At 33.7% G+C, this 18,815-nt stretch overlaps 2 protein-coding genes across 4 annotated transcripts in view; one reads left to right on the top strand and one right to left on the bottom strand.

Annotated features, from left to right (window-relative positions):
• The window catches only part of LOC145277760 (cilia- and flagella-associated protein 91-like), a 362,282-nt gene that overhangs the window by 272,276 nt on the left and 71,191 nt on the right, over positions 1-18,815 (top strand). The window lies entirely within an intron of this gene.
• On the bottom strand, positions 384-14,796 carry LOC145277761 (uncharacterized). Its single transcript, XM_080129485.1, has 3 exons — positions 14,661-14,796; positions 5,467-5,891; positions 384-1,279 (listed from the first exon to the last, which is right to left on the bottom strand). Exons 2-3 carry the CDS (start codon positions 5,872-5,874, stop codon positions 920-922), a joined length of 768 nt encoding a protein of 255 aa, XP_079985611.1. The 5' UTR covers positions 5,875-5,891; positions 14,661-14,796; the 3' UTR covers positions 384-919.

The raw sequence follows: 18,815 nt of genomic DNA, 5'->3' as shown, positions 1-18,815 counted from the left end.
TACTGCTTATACAAAAATAGAGTCCAGACTATTTTGTATAAGGAGTATCACCTGAAGAGGTCTCTAGTAACTTGTAACTGGCTGATGGCGGAAAATTCTGTGTAGCTTAATTACCATATATATTTTTCATTAGCATTATCATTGTCTCCTCCTAATACATTAGCCTGACGAACCCTCACAAGGATGAAATGCAGAAATTTGTGTAGCTTAATTGCCATATATAAACTTACTACCTAGCTCTGCTGATGTATCGAGCACTATTGAAGTAGATACTAAAAATATTTACATAAAATATTATGCAGCTATATAAAATAATATATATGCACACACACACGTGTATATATATATATATATATATATATATATATATAAGAGAGAGAGAGACCTCTCTCTCTTGACTGCAGCAACGATAGATCCACAATCAGATGGATCTATAATCTGATCAAGCCCAACACATTTGACCAGAAAGCACTACATTTACTCAGTATAGAAGTTATCCTAAGGACAAATCGACGCTGATATGGTCATATGAAACATTCATCCTCCTGGATAAACCTATGTGTAATCATGAATGTCTTGGATCACAAAACACTTGAAAGCAAGTTAATAGACAAGACCATACAGAGTGAAATTTGGAATCAATTGGTCTGCTGAACCATGAGGAGTGGAGAAAGGGTTTATGAAATGTCAAAAAAAAAAAAAAAAAAAAAAAAACGTCTGACTTCTAGGCAAGGGAAAAGTGACACTAATTGAATAAAAGACATCACTGTTTTTATATAATTGAACATGATTTAATAATTTCAATAGAAAAAATCCAATGTTTAAATATTGAATTATTTCTATGAAAATTTATCTTGGAATTATCATATATCAGTTTGCCTGTATTGCACCTTTTTTTGATGCCAAATAAGTCCTTTTTTCACTTCCCAAAATTCTTCATATACTGCAAGAAGTCCCCAATTGGTCGGACAGCATCCAGAATTTGTTTTAGCATTATCATTGTCTCCTCGTGATGACGTTGTTGATGGTACTTCACTTCCTCTAGTTTGTCATCAATAGAGTTCATCATATTTCCAAGACCAGTCCATTCTGCCTCAGTTTCGGTCTCGATCCGGCGGTATTTTCGGCGTGGTGACATAAGTTCGGGTGCAGGCTCAATCACATCTATGTCAGTGTCAGTTTCTTCATGCTTGATCTCAACATCAGGGGAGAGAAAAGCTTCATCATTCACCTCATTGACTAAATCTGCATTGACGCTGCTTTCGTTTGTATGCAATGGCTGCAAATAGACAATAGTGATATACAACTTTTATACTAGGTATCACAAAACCAAGTTTAGAGTGTGAAAACAAGTAAACATAGTTAAATTCCTCAAACATAAAATTTATAACTTGATATGTGGCTCCTTTTTATTGATGCAAACATTTTTTTTTTTACATTTATCATCATACTAGATTAAAAATGTGGCCCGTTTGGTCACTCAATGAGCTTAGATTAAATTGTATAAATTAGGAAAAAATGAGTTTACAAAGCCAGTTAAATATAAAAAAATAAAAAGACAAACTCCCAAATTAGTTTATTTCTGCTCACTATATCTTTCTCTCCTTTACAGCTATGCTTGTTTATTATAAAAGGATGATTCCAATATTTTTATTCTTTCCTTTAATATCACTGACTGCTATTAAATACAAAGAGAGAGAGAGAGAAATGAAAATGATAGATCGCTACTTATACAGTGTGGAATGATAAAATTATCACCATAGAAAAGATGACATGATTCCATTTCCATTTGGTGGAAACCAGTTTTCTTTTTTTCTGCTGTAGACTATCTACTAGTTGGCCAGTTGTGTACAAATCCCAAGAGCGATAGGAGCCTTCTATCATGTCTGAAAGTGACCCAATGTTCAATGAGCAAGATTGAAGATGCACCGCTGTACAACACCTGCTCTCAACCAATCCAAGTTATAACAGGACCATTGCTAGCACCCTCAAAATTCATCACTGGATTGCTATGAATAACAAGAACATGCCCAGGCAGCCACAGTTATCGTCTTTGGTGTGGTTTCAAGTAAGAGCCACATCATGCCATCTCACATCTTCAAAGTCGGCTTTAAAGTCAACACCAAAGTGTACCTGGATTTGCTGGAGAGTGTGATGATCCCTTTGTGCAATCAGGTGGCCACTGGCAGACCCTGGGTTTGGCAGTAGGACTCTGCATCAGCCCACAAGTCCAAAGAGACCCAGGCTTGGTTTCAGAAGGAGTGCTACAATTTTGTACCCGTCTCTCACTGGTTCCCCTTCCTCCCCCGACCTTAACCCACTGGGCAACTTCATTTGGTCATATGTTGAGAACATCACCAATATGACCTCCTACAATACCAAAGCCAGCCTAATCACCATCATCGAGCTCTCGCCGTCACTTGTGGAAAAGTTCCTGACCCATATTGAGGCGGTGATTGAGGCTGAAAGTGGCTACATTGAATAGATGTCAATTCTACTACATAATCAAGTTACCTGAATTGATTTTTTCAATAAAAGTTTGAAAATAAAGCTGTAGTGTTGTTTTGTTTAGTGCGACAACTTTATCATTCCACCCTGTATATAAAAGGCACTTTATATGTGTATGCGTGAAAGTTTGCTCCAAAGCGACTGAGCTGATTTTTATAAAATTTCGCATAAATATACTTTGTGTCTGGCAGTGTTTTTAGATAGGTTTTGTATTGGAATGTCTCTGATAAGTATCAAAAATTGTTAATCAAAAAATCTGATCAAAGTTAACATTTTATCAAGTCTACCATCACAAGTGCATTTGAGAAGTTTTATCACCACACAAGCAGAAAGGCTCGGTGTATAAAACTCAACAGTAGGTTCTTTGATAAGACAGAGGCACACTTGAAACGAATGTTTCTTTTTAGTGTACAATTGAACTATGACACTTAACTTTTGCATTTTAAACTTTACAAGCCGTTATATAAAAATAATTTTATAACATCAACAATAGGTTCTCCACAGTGCAATGTAGACTACAATGTATTATGGACTAAGTCACTGAGGGAAATCATGTGAAGTTTCCTCCCAACTATAACAATGTACGATCTGGCACCATTCATAACGTTACCGATGTGGCAGGTGTCCTTTGATCGTACCTTGTCTTGTTACAAGTTGGCCTGTTGATCGTCCTTACCCACTGTTTTCATGGAGGGGCGCTTTTCCTCTCGATCGAATCGTCTTTCTTTCCATGTGTAGAGAGTCTCCGGGTACATCAATCACTCCGCTGGTCCTTGCGGCTTGCTGAAAAATCAAGAGTCCTCACCACAACAAACAGAACTCTGGGTTATAACAGTAACAAACTATTTATTGTTTTCATTACTTCATAACAACTACTGTCTAATTTGAGGTGACTGACTATAGCAGTGAACGATGTAAGACCAGACCAGTAAAGTCACAGAGTTCCCATTAACACAGGCTAGTTCCCATCATAACATCAGGCCCTGAACAGCTCACCAAATCGGGAGCGCTGGACAAGCCCAGCCACTCGGTTTGCTGGCTATGACTCCTCTGTTTAGAAAAATCCTTTTCTAAATCTAACCTCTTTTTCCCCCACCTCTCCTTAAGAGAGTGGTTACAAACACCTTTCTTTCTTTCTCTTAGAGCTTATCTCTACCAAACCTCAACCCCCACCTGCACTGAGGTGTTTCTGCTTATTATCAAATTAGGGGTGATTAGTCACTCCAAGTCGAACAATGCTTGGCAGCGGCCCTCACCCTTGACCCACAGCTTCATATTGCTCAGCAGAGGGTTTAAAACAACCTTTTCCGTTGTTAACAGATATATAACAGCAAATGAGATAAAATAATCATCATTTGTGTTTTTTTTTCTTTCTGACAAAATCCCATAGACATTTCTGTTTAACAACATCAAACCATCATCATCATTAGAATTCAGCCGTGTGAATTCCTCTGAATTTGTGCCGACTAGCAAGGTCACTCGGCATCGCCTGGTCCCCATCGGGTCACACCAACTAAAGCAGGCAATCAATTGATTTGATTGAAACATGGCCGATTTCACTGATTTTGATGACAATAAAAGTATTGTGTGGAACATTCATTCGCTTATCTCCTTTCACTCCCGGGCAACGTTGGGTCTCCTTGCTAGTACCATATGACATAAGAGGGGAGAGGGGGGTATGTTATATAGGGGTTTCATTGAGATAGAGTCTTAGAGATAAAGTAAGAGTCTTATTATAAGTGATGCTTGTTGTATCTTAGAGAGACTGTTTAAGACTCAGAGAGAGAGAGATTTTTGTTGTAAGAGACTTAGAGAGATTGTTCATGTTAGGAGAGATTCTTATATATTAAATGTTCATTCTTTAGATGTGTAGATTGGAAGAAGAAAGCTCTTTGAGTGAAGAGACAGTGTTCAGACAGTTCGGACATTGTGTAGACATGATGATGTTGATTCTCATTGTGGATATGAGAAGTCGAGATGTGTATGAAAAGACATTTTATAACACAAATATATAATACAATTTTGCTTTACCTTTTTGTAAGAATCATAAGACAAGACGAGCTTTACAAAAAACACTTGATGGTTTATTTCGTCACACGGCCGTGTTTCCATCACCAAGAATTCAAAGTTTCACATTTTTTCCTTGAAGTGACGTCTCACTTCCTAGACGAGTGACTCTCTCTGAGTTTCTTTTCTGACTGACTAACTCTAAAGTTTTTTCTCTATTCCTAGAACTTTCTATTTTCCGTGACGTCATACACATGTTAAAACATGTGCCTTCTTTCACGTGCTCTGGACATACGTGTCCAAAACTTTTCCTATTTCTCAAAAGGAATTTTAACCTATATTCAATATGTTAAAAACATTATCTTATAAGCTGCATTCTTTCAATTTAAAATTTCATAACAAACTTGAGAGTTCACATTCTTTCCTTGAAATATTTATCTATTTCTAAACAAATGTTTGTTTTACATTTTTAAATTCTCACACGTAATCTATTTCTAAACTAAATTACGAGGTTCGAATTTGTCTATTGCTATTTCATTTTCATTTTAAACTAAATTCTCCATTTTTATACTTACATGAAAAGGGGACAGCCCTTATCATGTAACAGGTAAACAACATACAAATTGAAAGTGGTAGACAGAAACTTGACATTGATCACTTGGTGAGTTAATTAAAAAAAAAAGAAACACTTTCATTTTAATTGTTCCTTAATTCGAACAATTAAAATGAAAGTGCTTCTTTTTTCAAAGATAACTCAATCCTAAATAATAAAACTCTGATAATCATGCTTGCACATGGAATGTTTTAGATGGTAGGTTAAGGAGGAAATTGTATGTTTTCTAATTTTAATATTATATCCCAATTCCTACGTCTATCTTTGGGTGTTTCAGATTGATCAAAATATTCTATCACACAAAAATAAAATATTAAAAAACTGACAAACACACTTACAGATGAAATGAGTGGAGAGAAGATTTTCTCAAGTTCATTGAAATGGGGGCAGTGCACCTTCTTGCCCTCACTACGCCTGTCAAGAGTTTTCCGATATTGCCGCTTGATGTTACGCCATTTTTGTTCCGCCTGCTTCACTGTGTAGTTGAATCCATTCTCACTGAGCATGCGCGTGATCAGACCCCACACATTCTTCTTCTTAATGTCTGGATTCAGAAAATAGCTTGCGTGCTCCATGTATAAATCTACCAGCTTTTTCACGGCCTCTGGTGACCAGCCTGGGTAATCAGTGATAGGCTCATTTTCCAGACCCTGGATTAAGATAGTTTGTGACGACACAAAATCGTCATTGTCCACTTTTTTCCGATACCGACTGCGGAGATTCTCTGCTACAACTGGCTCATCCATGACTCCATTGGTTTTTACTGGATAAAAAGAAAAAGCATAACGTTAAAGTTTTAGGTCACACATTAATTTACTTGAGTCATTCCCTGTTGTCTATGTCATGATACGTCATAGGAAATAGACAGTGTTTGTTCAGTTGGCGACTCCCACCCAATTACGTTCCACAAATTTTTCATTTCATTTACACACTACTTTTTTATTAAAAAAAAATTGCTTTCACGTATAATAAATAAGAATATTCATTACCTGTTCTGTTTTGTTTTTTTTTCAAATAAATGTTTATGTATGTATTTTTTTTCAAACATTTACTCATTGTTTCTGTGAAAATGTCTGTAAATAAAGATTTCAAAAACAATATGTAAATAAAATATTTATTTGAAAAAAAATATATATATGTGTGTGAAAAATTCATAAAAGTAAATAAACATATTTATTTGAAAAAAAAAATCAATTTACGAATATTCTTATATTTAAAGACAATATTGAAATGAAACAAACAAGAAAATGTGGAATGTAGTTGAGTCAACTTAACTAACACTGTCTATTTTCTATGATATGTCATGATGTAGACAACAGACAATGGCTCAAGTTAATATGCATCAGAGTCAGATGCAATTAAGAAATCACTAGAGTCAGAGTCAGTAAAACTATACTGACTTTAAAGCATAAGTGCATGTTAACTCACCTGAAATATTTTTTATTTGCATTTTCAGAAGAGTTATACTAGCGGAAAGAGAAGACAATCCAATTTTTTTCTGGCGATTCAAAACAAGTTCAATGTAGTAACAAAGTATCACGCCAAAAAATATTAAGTAAGAAAACATTTATTGAATTTTATTTTATTTAATTAAAGAAATTTAACTTTAAAATAAAAAAGAAAAACTTATATAAAGAATACATCTTATCCATTTCCAAATATTTTAAACTAAATGTTATATTTTATTTATGTATTATGAAAAAAATATTAATTTTGAAAATAATTATTTTGAAATATAGAATGTGACATTTTATTTGAAAATTTTAAATTTTGAAATATTGTTAAATTTTTAACAATTTCAATTAAATTCAATAAATGTTTTGGTAAATAATGTTTTCTATTGTGATACTTTGTTACTTTATTGGACTTGTTCTGAATTATCAACATGTTTGGTTAGAAAACAAGCATTAATCTTGGGTTGTCTTCTTTTTTCAAAAGTATAACTCTTCCAAAAATGAAAACAAAAAAATATTTCTGGTGAGTTATGGTGCACTTGTGCCGACTTTAAGTATTGACATGATATAATGTTACTAAGTGTATCTACCCATCGTCACCAGAGATGCAGTGAAATCATTTTAGTTTTAAATTCTTATTTGTTTACACTTTTTTAAGCATAAGGTAAACAACTTCTATTATATTCTTAAATCTAAAATATGATTTATCCCCATTGTTGATTTTTATTTTCTGGTATTTTTAGGTCAATCTACAAATGTTTCAGTCGTCTGCATCAAAGCAAATAATTTTTTAAATAAATTGTAACTATGACACAGTATGACAAATAACAAATGAAAATTATTTTATACCGTGTCTATCATTTTTGCTTTAATCTCTCTCTCTCTTTCTCTCTCTCTTTGTTTATTCACAATAAGGCAATAGAATTATAAAACAAGATTTGAATAGTCTAATAGATTTGAATATAAACAATAAGGAATATCACTAAATGCTTTATTGTTATTTAAGCCATAGCATTTTTTTACAAAAGGGTCAGGTCACAGTTTATCAAGGCCCAATGGTTACGCGAGGATAAGAGTTAATGAGTGTTGAGTAGATTGTGGAACTTTAATAAGTTTTGATTATTTAAGAGAATAACTCAACAAGAACTTATTTACATTAGACTTGAAAACAGCCATGTTACAGTCAGCTGGGAAGTCCCATAGTATTGGGTTCCACAGACAGACAGTTCTAAGAAAGAAACTTTGCTCATGAGATTTTAATTTAGTTTTAAGCGCTGATAGAGAGATGGGAACTATTGACAGTTTTTTTTAGTTAGGCGTGTATTTGTTGCAAATGTTTTGTGAGGGGGGAGCATAGATTGGAGCTCAGTTGATCACCTACCATAAAAGTAACGATAAGAATCACGTCTCTCCTGTGAGAAATAGGAAGTAGGGAGGTGAAAAGGTCTTCGCCCACTAGATTTCGAAGATTGTTTTGTACTCTGTCAAGGCAGAAAAGGGTACTCTTAGCAAGCTCCTCTCCAGATGTGGCAACAGCACTTCATCTTAGGATGCATTTGGCTTTTGTACAGGTAGAGGATTGTGTTGGGAGTGCGATACTTTCTGGAGCGGTAGATGGAGATAAAAATAAAGTGTTAGAGAAAGAAAAAGAGAAAGAGAGAAAAAGATATAGTGAAGGGAAAAACTAATTTTTGATTTTGTCTTTATCTATATACTAGCGTGGGTGCCCGGCGTTGCCCAGGTGTTTTGGAGGTGTAAAAGAAAAAAAAAGTTTTGGTAGGAAGGTAGGCTCGAACCCGAAGCCTTCACGCGAAAGTGGAAAAGAAAGGGAAAAAAAAGACTGGCATTTTACCTGCTCGGCCACAAAGGGAGAGGAATGAAAAGCGTTTTGATTTAACAATTAAAAACTTAAGTGACAGGTGCGTGAATTTAATGACATCAAACATCACGCCATACGGGAAACTTAACTTTGGCTGCACTGATGTCTGTGGACAGATTAAAAAAAGCCCATATTGAGTGTGAAACCACCATGTTGGATGCACCTGACACAGACATTTTCAACCCTTTACAGTCACCGATAAAAACAACTGAACAAGCAACTCAACCATGCAAAACGAGAGCAGGGAAGACAGTTCACTGGCCCAAGAAACTCACAAGAGATTACTGTACCTAAATTCTACGATCACCTTCTGCTACAGACGCATCAGTGTCGAACGGTAATGATATTCCCACAACCGTTCTTGGTGGGGAGTCCTGTCGCAGAGAAGAGATCTCCCTGCGAGATTGAGCGAGAGTTAAGCTAAAATTTACATATAAATCGACTCACACAAAGAGCAAAGAATATAAAACCGGTTGACGTCTAAAAGACAAACAACACATGCTACCTGAGTATCCACCGCGACAAACTCCTCCGACACCTCTCATCATCCCTAACAGACTCCCTGCCTCCCTTGAATCTCTTGTGCAACTCAAAAACTGATACTCAATTCATGTAAGATAGTCCAAAAGCAGTCTGAAGCATTCCATATGTTTCTGTGGCATTTTTTCCAAGTTTAAAACAGAATTTTATTACATATCATTCTTCTAAAGTGTCCTCCTGTCCAGATTGCGATTTTGAAATTCACCAGCTGTGGCAATCAGGCTCTAGTAGGGTGTATTCCAATTCCTGATGAGACTTTTACTTTTCTTTGGGGTTATATGTAGAACAAACTTTTTTTTTTTTACAATTTTCTATTTTGAGACGTTTTTTTCCTTTTTTTTTTTTTTTTTTAACATCACCAACTGAGATATTATTTTGTTTAGATATTAATATTAGTAAAAACACCAGTGAAGCAAAAAAATTTTTTCCCCATCATTTTTAACAGAGGATGTATACTCGTAAATAAATATTGGTAAATAAGGTAAAATCCATAATGAATAAATACAATCCTAAATCTGGCCTACAACTTTGTGGACAGTAAGAAAAATAAAAACTTAGAAGCTGCAATCATGGAACTTGATTCTAAGAGTAGGAAAAAAGTTCTTCCTCACTCCTGCAAATTCTAACTTTTGGATTTTTATACTGTTCCAGAAATGTTTTTTACACTACTGAACTATTTACTTCCTCTGAAGAGAAAAGTGTAAAGTTTCAAAACTCCATGGATTAAAGAATAACTTTTACCGTGTTCTCTGTATTTGAACATTTGATGATTCAATAAACAAAATGTAAATTTTTTATCCGACTTCAGTTAATTTTCTTAGTTTATTAATGCTCTATCTAGAATATTGAGCATCCCTTTCAAAATAGTGTTTATTTAAGGATACTTATATTTTCAAATTATCTTTCCTGCGAATATATATTATGATATAATGAACATTTGGGAGTTAAAACCAATTTAATATTACGTAGGAATAGGGAGAAAAAGATGTGTTAACACTTTTTTCGTCTCGAAAAAAAAAAAAAAAAAAATCATGGCTCTGTGAGCAATGCAAAACCTGGAACTTGAAGTCTTGTAGTGAATTATAAAAATAATTTATTTAAAAAATTAAAGTATTTATAAAACATTTCTTTTGCAACCTTTTTATAGATAATACTAGTCAACAACAAATTTGGCTGCTTTTATTCAGCTGATTTAGGACAAATCTGATGCATTGCATCCAAAAATCATATTGGTTTTGCTCAGCCGAGTTAAGTTTTTGAGCTATGGCCACGTGTTTTTTACATTTTTGTTTGCATGTACGCGTATGTGGAGCATTTTAGAAGTTGATGGGGGGTCAAATGACATGATTTCATTAGAAATGATTATTTTAATGACAATAAGTATTTGGATCTGATATTTCTGGGTGATTATGTAGAAAATGGATCAGTTTGAACTTATAAAACCTCAAAATCTTCCAAAAATTCATGCTCAGCATACACAAAGAAGGATTGACCTGAGTAGGAAGAACTGATGCCCTGCAAAGAAAGGAATATCATCAATGACCCTCTGGTGAACAGAGACAGAATACTCTTCCTTCCGCTGCACATTAAGCTTGGCTAATTTTTTTTTTTTTTTTTTTTTACATAGGCATCACCACATTATCAATGCCCAGAGGCCACTCAAGGATAAGGGTTAAAGAGTGTACAGTAGAAATTGGACAATATAGTAATCATTAGTAATGAAAATTTGGTAAATTTGATAACTTATATGGAACGGCTCATCAAGAACTTATTTACTTTAGACTTGAAGACAACCATATTGTAGTCAGCCGGAAAGCAGGAAAACGGAAGACAATTCCACAGGCGTGCAGTTCTAAGAAAGAAGCTTTGTTCATGGAATCTACGTTTAGGTTTAGGCACAGATAAAGAGTGGGGGAAATTATTGATAGTGTTTACAGCTAGACGAGTGTTTCTTGTGAAAGTTTGGCGAGGGGGGACCATAGATTGAAGCTCAGTTGAACACTTTCCATGAAAATAACGATACATCAGAGACAAACAAATTTACAAAGGCTTTGGACAAGGATAGTGACTACTTCACTTACTTGTACCAGGCTTTTTGAAAGCTAGCATTTTCGACAATCCTCAGACTCAGCAGCTCATCAGAGATCCAGATTTTGAAAGCTCAATGAATGAAAAGGAGCTCCAGCGTGAAAGGTATTCTTTCTGATAGTGAAGAACTTTCTTGGCAACAATAAGGCAAGAAACTACGCAGAACTTGTCAACAACATGGTGAATGCTTTCAGAAATCTGGGCTGCAACATGAGCGTCAAGATGCACTACCTATTTTCACATACGAACTGGTTTCCTGAGAACTTGGGTTCAATGAGTAACAAGCAGGGGTAGAAATTCCATCAAGACCTGAAAGAGATGGAGACCAGGTATCAGGGTTGCTAAGATGCAGTCATGATGGCTGACTACTGTTGGAATCTGAAGAGAGACCACCTTGCAGCTGAGCATTCCAGGTGTTTGAAGAAATGGAAATTTAAGCCCTGAAATTTTAACAATGGTGAAGCAACATACAATTACCTTTTATCAATGCTCACCATTCAATATACAGTCATCAAAGTTTGTATCAGATAATCAATATATGTTGTTGGCAAAACATTTTTTTCTCTTAAAAACATATTTAGGGTGATATGTGGTGACAAAAATCAGCTGATAATGACACAAAAATTTAATCACTTTTGTCACAAGATCTGATTTTTTTTTTTTTTTTTTTTTTTTTTCAAATAAACTTATCACAAAAACCTGACTTGATGGAGAGAAACGGATGCCAGATCCCAATTCAACAGTGTAAAGATCCCCTTAATAAGTTGTAGAAATGTAGACAACATTAAAAAAATACAAAATTGTTGCCTAGTGTAATTTGTAAACACTTTTAATATTATCTCATTATTAAGTACTATTTGAAGAATTATCAAGATTGCTTTCTGTGATAATCAAAGCGCTTGTTTAATTTCAGTTAGCTTTAAGTCAGTTTCCTTTTTACATAATACACTATTTCTGGTTCCAGTAAGATGCCACGTTGTCAATAAAAAAAAAAAAATCTCCATTATTCATGTTCAAGCTTGTTTTTTCTTCAGATTACATGGGAAATACTAAATAGATTTTGACACAAAATGGTTCCTCATATAATAATATTTAAAAAGAAAACATTTTGGTAATGTTTAATGGCCAGAACGTCTCTGTGAGAAAACTTTTGTATAGGCATTAAAAATGTATGTTTTTTGTTTGTTTGTTTGTTAAATTTTACTAAATAAGGAATCATTTACATTTAAAATCCATTTAGTATTATGCGTGCAAAATTGAGAAAAACACACTTGAAATGTGTCAGCATTATGTGAATAAACTAAATCAAAACAAAATAGTCATTGAATTTGGCCCGATATCGTGTTTATCGTAATAAAAAATAAACTAAACTCGAAATGAACTTCCATTGAATAATATTAATAATAATATAAATTAATAATATTTAACATTTTTAACGTCTATACTGATTTTTTTTTCTTATTCTTTTCTGGCCGCAATCGTTAAACATTACCATTTTTTATCGCCTGTACAATTTGTTTTTATCGCATTTTGTTTAGGTATACAATGTCAACATTTACCATTATTTGGGAGTATATTGAGCAAGTGTGTTGGTAAAGGTTGGTTGGATGGGCATTAGGCAGTCAGTCCGGTGGGCAAGAGTTCGGGGCAGCCTGCCTAATACTGAGCTCTATGATGAAGACACATACACGCACAAGAGTGGGATGAGGATGTTATTCCAGTGCGTTAACTCGGTATGAAGGCATGCGTTATCATCAGCGAAGGTTTTGTACTTCAAGAATTTTGGTATTTTGAGCAATTTTAAAACTTACGTGAAAACCTCTAACAATATTAATAAGAGGCAATAAAAACACAAGGTTCGTGATACGAATCTTCAAACCGCCGCGAAAATTTAATTATTATTAACTTCTGTTATTTGCGTTTAACAGGAACAGACAAATAACAGAACAAACAGCGATGCCTAAAAATTCATTTCGAAAACGAAAACACTTTTTGAAATCAAAGAATACCTTTTAAAATCTGGAACAAATTTTTTAAAAAAAAGTTAACAGGTTTAATTTAAAAAAAATAAACTATAGAAATTATGAATTTAATCTTTCGTGTTATTTTATTTATTTATTTTTGGTACTTCTACAGTTCACGGCGGATCATTTTGTTAAGATAGAATTTTTAAGTTAAATTCAATGTTTATGGTAGTGGTAGGGTATCGCTTGTTTATTAAAATTGTTAACTGATAGTACGAACTAACAAAGTCACTCCCTTCTCCACGTGTTAAGAACGGGTTTTGTTTCTTAATAACCACGGTGGGTAAACTGCAAAAATACCTTTATTTAATTTTGATGTAGATAATTTGGGGGACATAATGCCCACCCACCCCCTATAAATGCATATTTTATTGTTTTACACCCCCTTTTTTTTCTTTTTTTCAACGTTTATCGTAGATTACAGATTTATGATATCATATTGGCAGAAAAAAAAATTTTGAAAAAAAAAAAAAAAAAAAAGGAATTTAATGACTTTTAAGAAGGGGGTTCACTTTCTCATTATAACGTTCTACTTTATTGCTACCTGACTTACTGTCCATTTCTTTACCGACATGTCACGTGATTAGAATGTTATAACTAGAAAGTGAACCCCCTTCTTAAAAGTCATTCAATTTTATTTTTTCAGTTTTTTTCTGCTAATATGATACTTTAAGTCTATGATAATCGTCGAAAAAAGAAAACTTAAAAAAAAAAAAAAATTAAGGCGAAAAAACACGCATTTTTAGGGGGTGGGCACTCTCGTACAGGTCCGCCGATAATTTAAATGTAAAGGGGCTTTTTTCGAAGACCTTGAAGGAAACACACACACAAACACAGAGTTCAATGAAAGGGGAAAAGGGAGATTTGAGGAATTGTGGAAGAAGAAATAATTAATCTTGTAGAAGAAAGAGGTGCGGGAAGAGGAGAGGGAGGATTAAAGTATGCAACTGAGAACGAACGAACCTTAAAAATCAATGGTAGAAAACCAAAGTAGGTCGGTCACACGGACTTTATACATTTCCATAGACATTGATGAATAATACTAGAGTCGAAATAACGATCCGAAATATCTTTGTTTTTTAAATCTTCTTAAAAGTTTAAAATAAAATTTTAAAAAAGAAAAAAAAATCGCTTTATTTGGACTGTTTCATACATCGATTCTTATCAATAATTTAAACAATCGAAGATTTTTTTTTAATTTAACTAAAATCTCAAATTGCAATTATTTTAGAATTGTTATTGACTTTTAGTTATTTTTCTTTCTTTTTTTTTTGCAGTTTGATTTATTTTTAATTTTATTTTTAACTATAAAAATATTTGGAATTTTTCAAGATTATTTTTTTTGCGGAAAAAAAAATATTTTGCATTTTATTTTATTTTCATTTGTTTCCACGTGGTCATATCGATTCAACAACTTCGTCCATTCAGGCCCTTAAACTAAACTACTGCCCTCCCATATGCATACATAAAATAAATAAATAGACCGAGGAAAAACTACTTTATAAAAGCCAATGTCAATCAATTAATATGAAGTTTAAAATACTCACAGCTCCAAGCCAAGAAGAGAGTAAAACAGAAAAAAGTGCCCGTAACCTCAGTTAAAAAGGGAGCGCTAAAAAGAAAAAAGTTGCGGGTGTTCACTGATTCTAGTTTACTTTGTGCGGTCAACTGGTCACTAGTGGTCAGCCGATTGATTGGTCAGTCGATTAGCGGTCCATAAAAAGTTCAAACAATATCTCGTTTCGTCACCAGAAGAACCAGAATGCGATACTGACTGATAATTTTCCCCAACCAGGACCGGGAACGTGTTTAAATGCGAGTGGCAGAGAAACTACTGCTAAAAAGAAACACGAAATGTAAAAAGGAAAAGGAATAGAACGAGGAGAAGAGGGGGAGAAAAAGTTTTAAAAAATAAGCATTAAAAATATCTAGAACAAAATCATAGGACCGGGAACGTGGTTACAGAAGAAGCGAGCGTCGACCACGAAAACAAACGGAGCAACTTCGTCCTTCGTGTTCATCTCCTTTTTTTCTCTCTCAATCATCATTTTTTTTTTTGTTTTTTGTTTTAGCTTTTCATTCATTCGGATTTGTCATCGTGGTTGTATTTTCATACCGCCATCTCGTTCTTTTAATAGATGCATATTTATTTTGGTGAGTGAATGTACCTATTTACTTGCCTCCTCACGAGGGCAGAGTTCGATACAAGTTTTTAATGTGGTGGTGGGCCAGTGGGCCACTGGTGGGGATCCATCCAGTTCCCCCAAAAGGACCACTGTTATTGGCAAAAAATTGGCACTGGATTCACAGACCGTACTATTTTCTTCTTCTTTTTTTTTTTTTTTTTTTTTAAATAAGATTTTCGACTTAAATTCAATGTTTACGGTATTTTTTTTTTATTAAATTATTAGGTGAAAGTACAGAATAGTGACAAAAGCCCCCCCCCCTCGTGTTAAGAATAAGTTTCTATAAATAATAACGTTATTTCATCACGGTTCGTATTCTGTATAAGTACCCAAACATTAAAATTTCCCCGGTCTAGAATGATTTCTCTTTCCACTGACCGAGGACACAAGAGATGAAATACTAGTAGAACACACTTTGCTCTTAGCAAAAAAAAAAAAGGTAAACATTTCGAGGAATGATTGTATCCACTGATCCAGCCAAGCTACGCATAAACGTTTCTCAAATGAGTAGTTAACTTGCCATAAATATATTTTTATATTTCTACTAACTTCTGCTAGTGCTCACCACTGTCGAAGTACAAGCAATATTGTATTTTATTATAAGATAAAATATTGCTTATACATGTGCAAGCCATTCCTCACTTTAAAAAACAAAACTACACACACAATAGTTAGTAATAGTCGAACAGTCGAACACGAATTTACAGCTATATATATATATATATATATATATATATATATATATATATATATATATATATAATATATATATATATTATATATATATATATATATATATATATATAATTACGGAGATGTGGGAATTCTTATAACCTTCTTTACCCTTTTTTCTTTCTTCTTATTAAAATCTATTTCACCCTCTATTTATTTTGTAATTTTAGCATGTAATATTTATTGAAACTAATGTTTTTCGCGGCGTTCTTATTTAAGTCTCTCTCTCTCTCTCTCTCTCCTGATTCTTACCGACTACTCTCTCCTCCCTCATTCATATCAATTCAATCTTCATCAGCAATCTTAGGCTTAAAGTTGATATCACTATATTTTATTAAAATTTAACTCTTTTAAAAGCGCTTTCTTTTCTTTTTTATTTTCTCCCTTTCTCTGCGTGTGTTCGTCTGCATCATCATATTTTCTATTTTCTTAACCTCCCACCCCCGTAAATTCTTTAGAGAGTCAATCTGCTGCTGATATAAATAAAACGCGTCTATAGACATTCGTGCAATCAATAAGGTCTTCATTATTTCATATTTTTTCTCAAATCCAACCCGTACACCTACACACACACTTTTTTGTCAATTAATGTCTGCATTCGTCGCGTTTTGCCACATTTTCATTAGTTTTGTTATGTTTCCTTCTTCAATTCTAGAGCTCAGGAATTTAGATTTATTTTAATCCCCGCAAATATTTCGAAGCGAAGCTAAAAGCCTTTCTTTTTTTCTTCTTTTTTTTTCTTCTTTTTCTTTTTTTTTTTTTTTTGTCAACTTTAAACATTCAGGTTCATTCTAACTAAGAGAAAGAAAATTAAAACTTTAAGTTGAAATTTACAATCAAAATTTATTGTTCGACTGAATACTCCAAAAAACAACTTACAAAATCCTTATTCCGCGGAGTTTCAAAGAATGCTATTCTTGCTATTCTTCTCATCAGAGGACAGAAAAAAACAGCAAATTATATTTGTAGCAATGCTAGAATTTGCTGGTTATGGCATTAAGTGAAACTGCAATTTCTTATAGTCATAAATTGCCAAGAAAAACAAGTGAAAAAATGTTGGATATGTAAAAATATAAATAAATAACAAACCGTGCATAATATATATGTGTGTGTGTGTGTGTGTGTGTTTTATTAATGAAGGAAAATGTCTAAATGCTTAATCTCAATTAAAAAATAGAAAAGGACACTCTATTAAAAATTGCCTCAGTCTAGGGGAATATCTACACTGATCGAGCAGTCGAGCACAGAACAGATATGACACTTTGATCACAGCCTAAAGGCCGAGAGCCATCCATACTTATCAGAGGGTGGGAATAAATCTACTTTGAGTACGGGAGTGAGGCCCAGCTTATAAAAACTGTAGAGGCCCAACTCATTTTCAATTGCCTTCCTAACCACCGCCAAAGGTAAAGTCAGACACAGACTCAGGTTTTAATGCCGAGAATCCAGCTCCCCCTAACAGGCAACGAATGATAAGCCCATCCTCTTTTTCAAAAGTGAGAGGTACCTCCTGAAACCGAACAGATACTACATTTTGATCTTAGCCAAAAATAGCCTGAAAGCCGTTTTTCTTTTCTTTTTTTTTTTTTTTTGGGGGGGGGAAATCACTCCAAACAAAGCATGAAGCCGCTTGATGTAAAGAGCTGAGAACAAAAGATAATTATCACAAAGACAGGAGATGCCTACTGACATTAGTCTTGAAAAGACCAAGGCTATAGGTAGGAGAAAAACGTTCAGCAGGAAGAGACTTCCACAAGATTGTAGTTTTTCAATCTGGAATAAGAAGCTGTACTGCAATGAATTAAATAGAGACCACTAGTCAAATGAGCTGGAACAAAGGAAGCAGGAAATAAATCAGACAGTTCTGAAAAACATATGCCATAATAATATTTACAAAAAAAAAAGTATTTTTTAGATTAGGTCCACCTCCACAATTTTCTTTTGAATGACACCTTGTATAGATTTTCGACTATGCTGAATACGAAAATCGCATTGAAATTTTGCAGAAATAAGTAGTTATCAAGATATAAAAAGTTGTATTATGCATTGTATTTTTTGGCGGTCATCTTTTTTACGCACGTGCAGTGTCAGTCATAGATGAATAGATTTGTTTATGATGCGCGCACGCACGTAAAAAAGATGGCCACCAAAGAATACAATGCATAATACAACTTTTTATATCTCGATAACTACTTATTTCTCCAAAATTTCAATGCGATTTTCGTATTCAGCATAGTCGAAAACCTCTAAAAGTCGCCATTTAAAAAAAAAATTGTGGAGGTGGACCTAATCTGAAAAGTTACAAAAAAAAATAAAAACTAAGAACAGGAATATCACGTTTGTAAGAGAGAGGTTACAGAAAAGAAGAAAGGGTGAGACCAAACAAATTACAATAAATTTCTGCACTTTATCAAGAATCCTTAAACGGGACATAGATTCAGCAGCCCCAAATATGACAACAGTATTCCATAAATGATCTGATAGTAGATTTGCAAAGATATGGTGTAAGAAAATGCTTCAAGCGATAGAAAGAACCGATTTTAGAAGAATCAGAAAGAGCAATGGAATATGAATATGAGAAAAATTAGATGAGAAAGAAAAACCAAGAAGTTTTAAAGTCGATTCCTTATTGTAGTAAAAAGATATTTTTATACCAGATCATACCTTCTTTTTTATTTTCATCTACTCTGTTTAGTGACCGGTTAGATCAAAGTATTGTATCTGTTACAATATTTTTAAGTCATAATGGGGTAGGTATTTATTTGCTTCCCCATGTAAACAAAA

The sequence above is a fragment of the Euprymna scolopes genome, chromosome 6, assembly GCF_053919585.1.
Source record: "Euprymna scolopes isolate OS-2025 chromosome 6, ASM5391958v1, whole genome shotgun sequence".
NCBI lineage: Eukaryota > Metazoa > Mollusca > Cephalopoda > Sepiida > Sepiolidae > Euprymna > Euprymna scolopes.
This window is presented reverse-complemented; position numbering and strand designations above follow the sequence as displayed.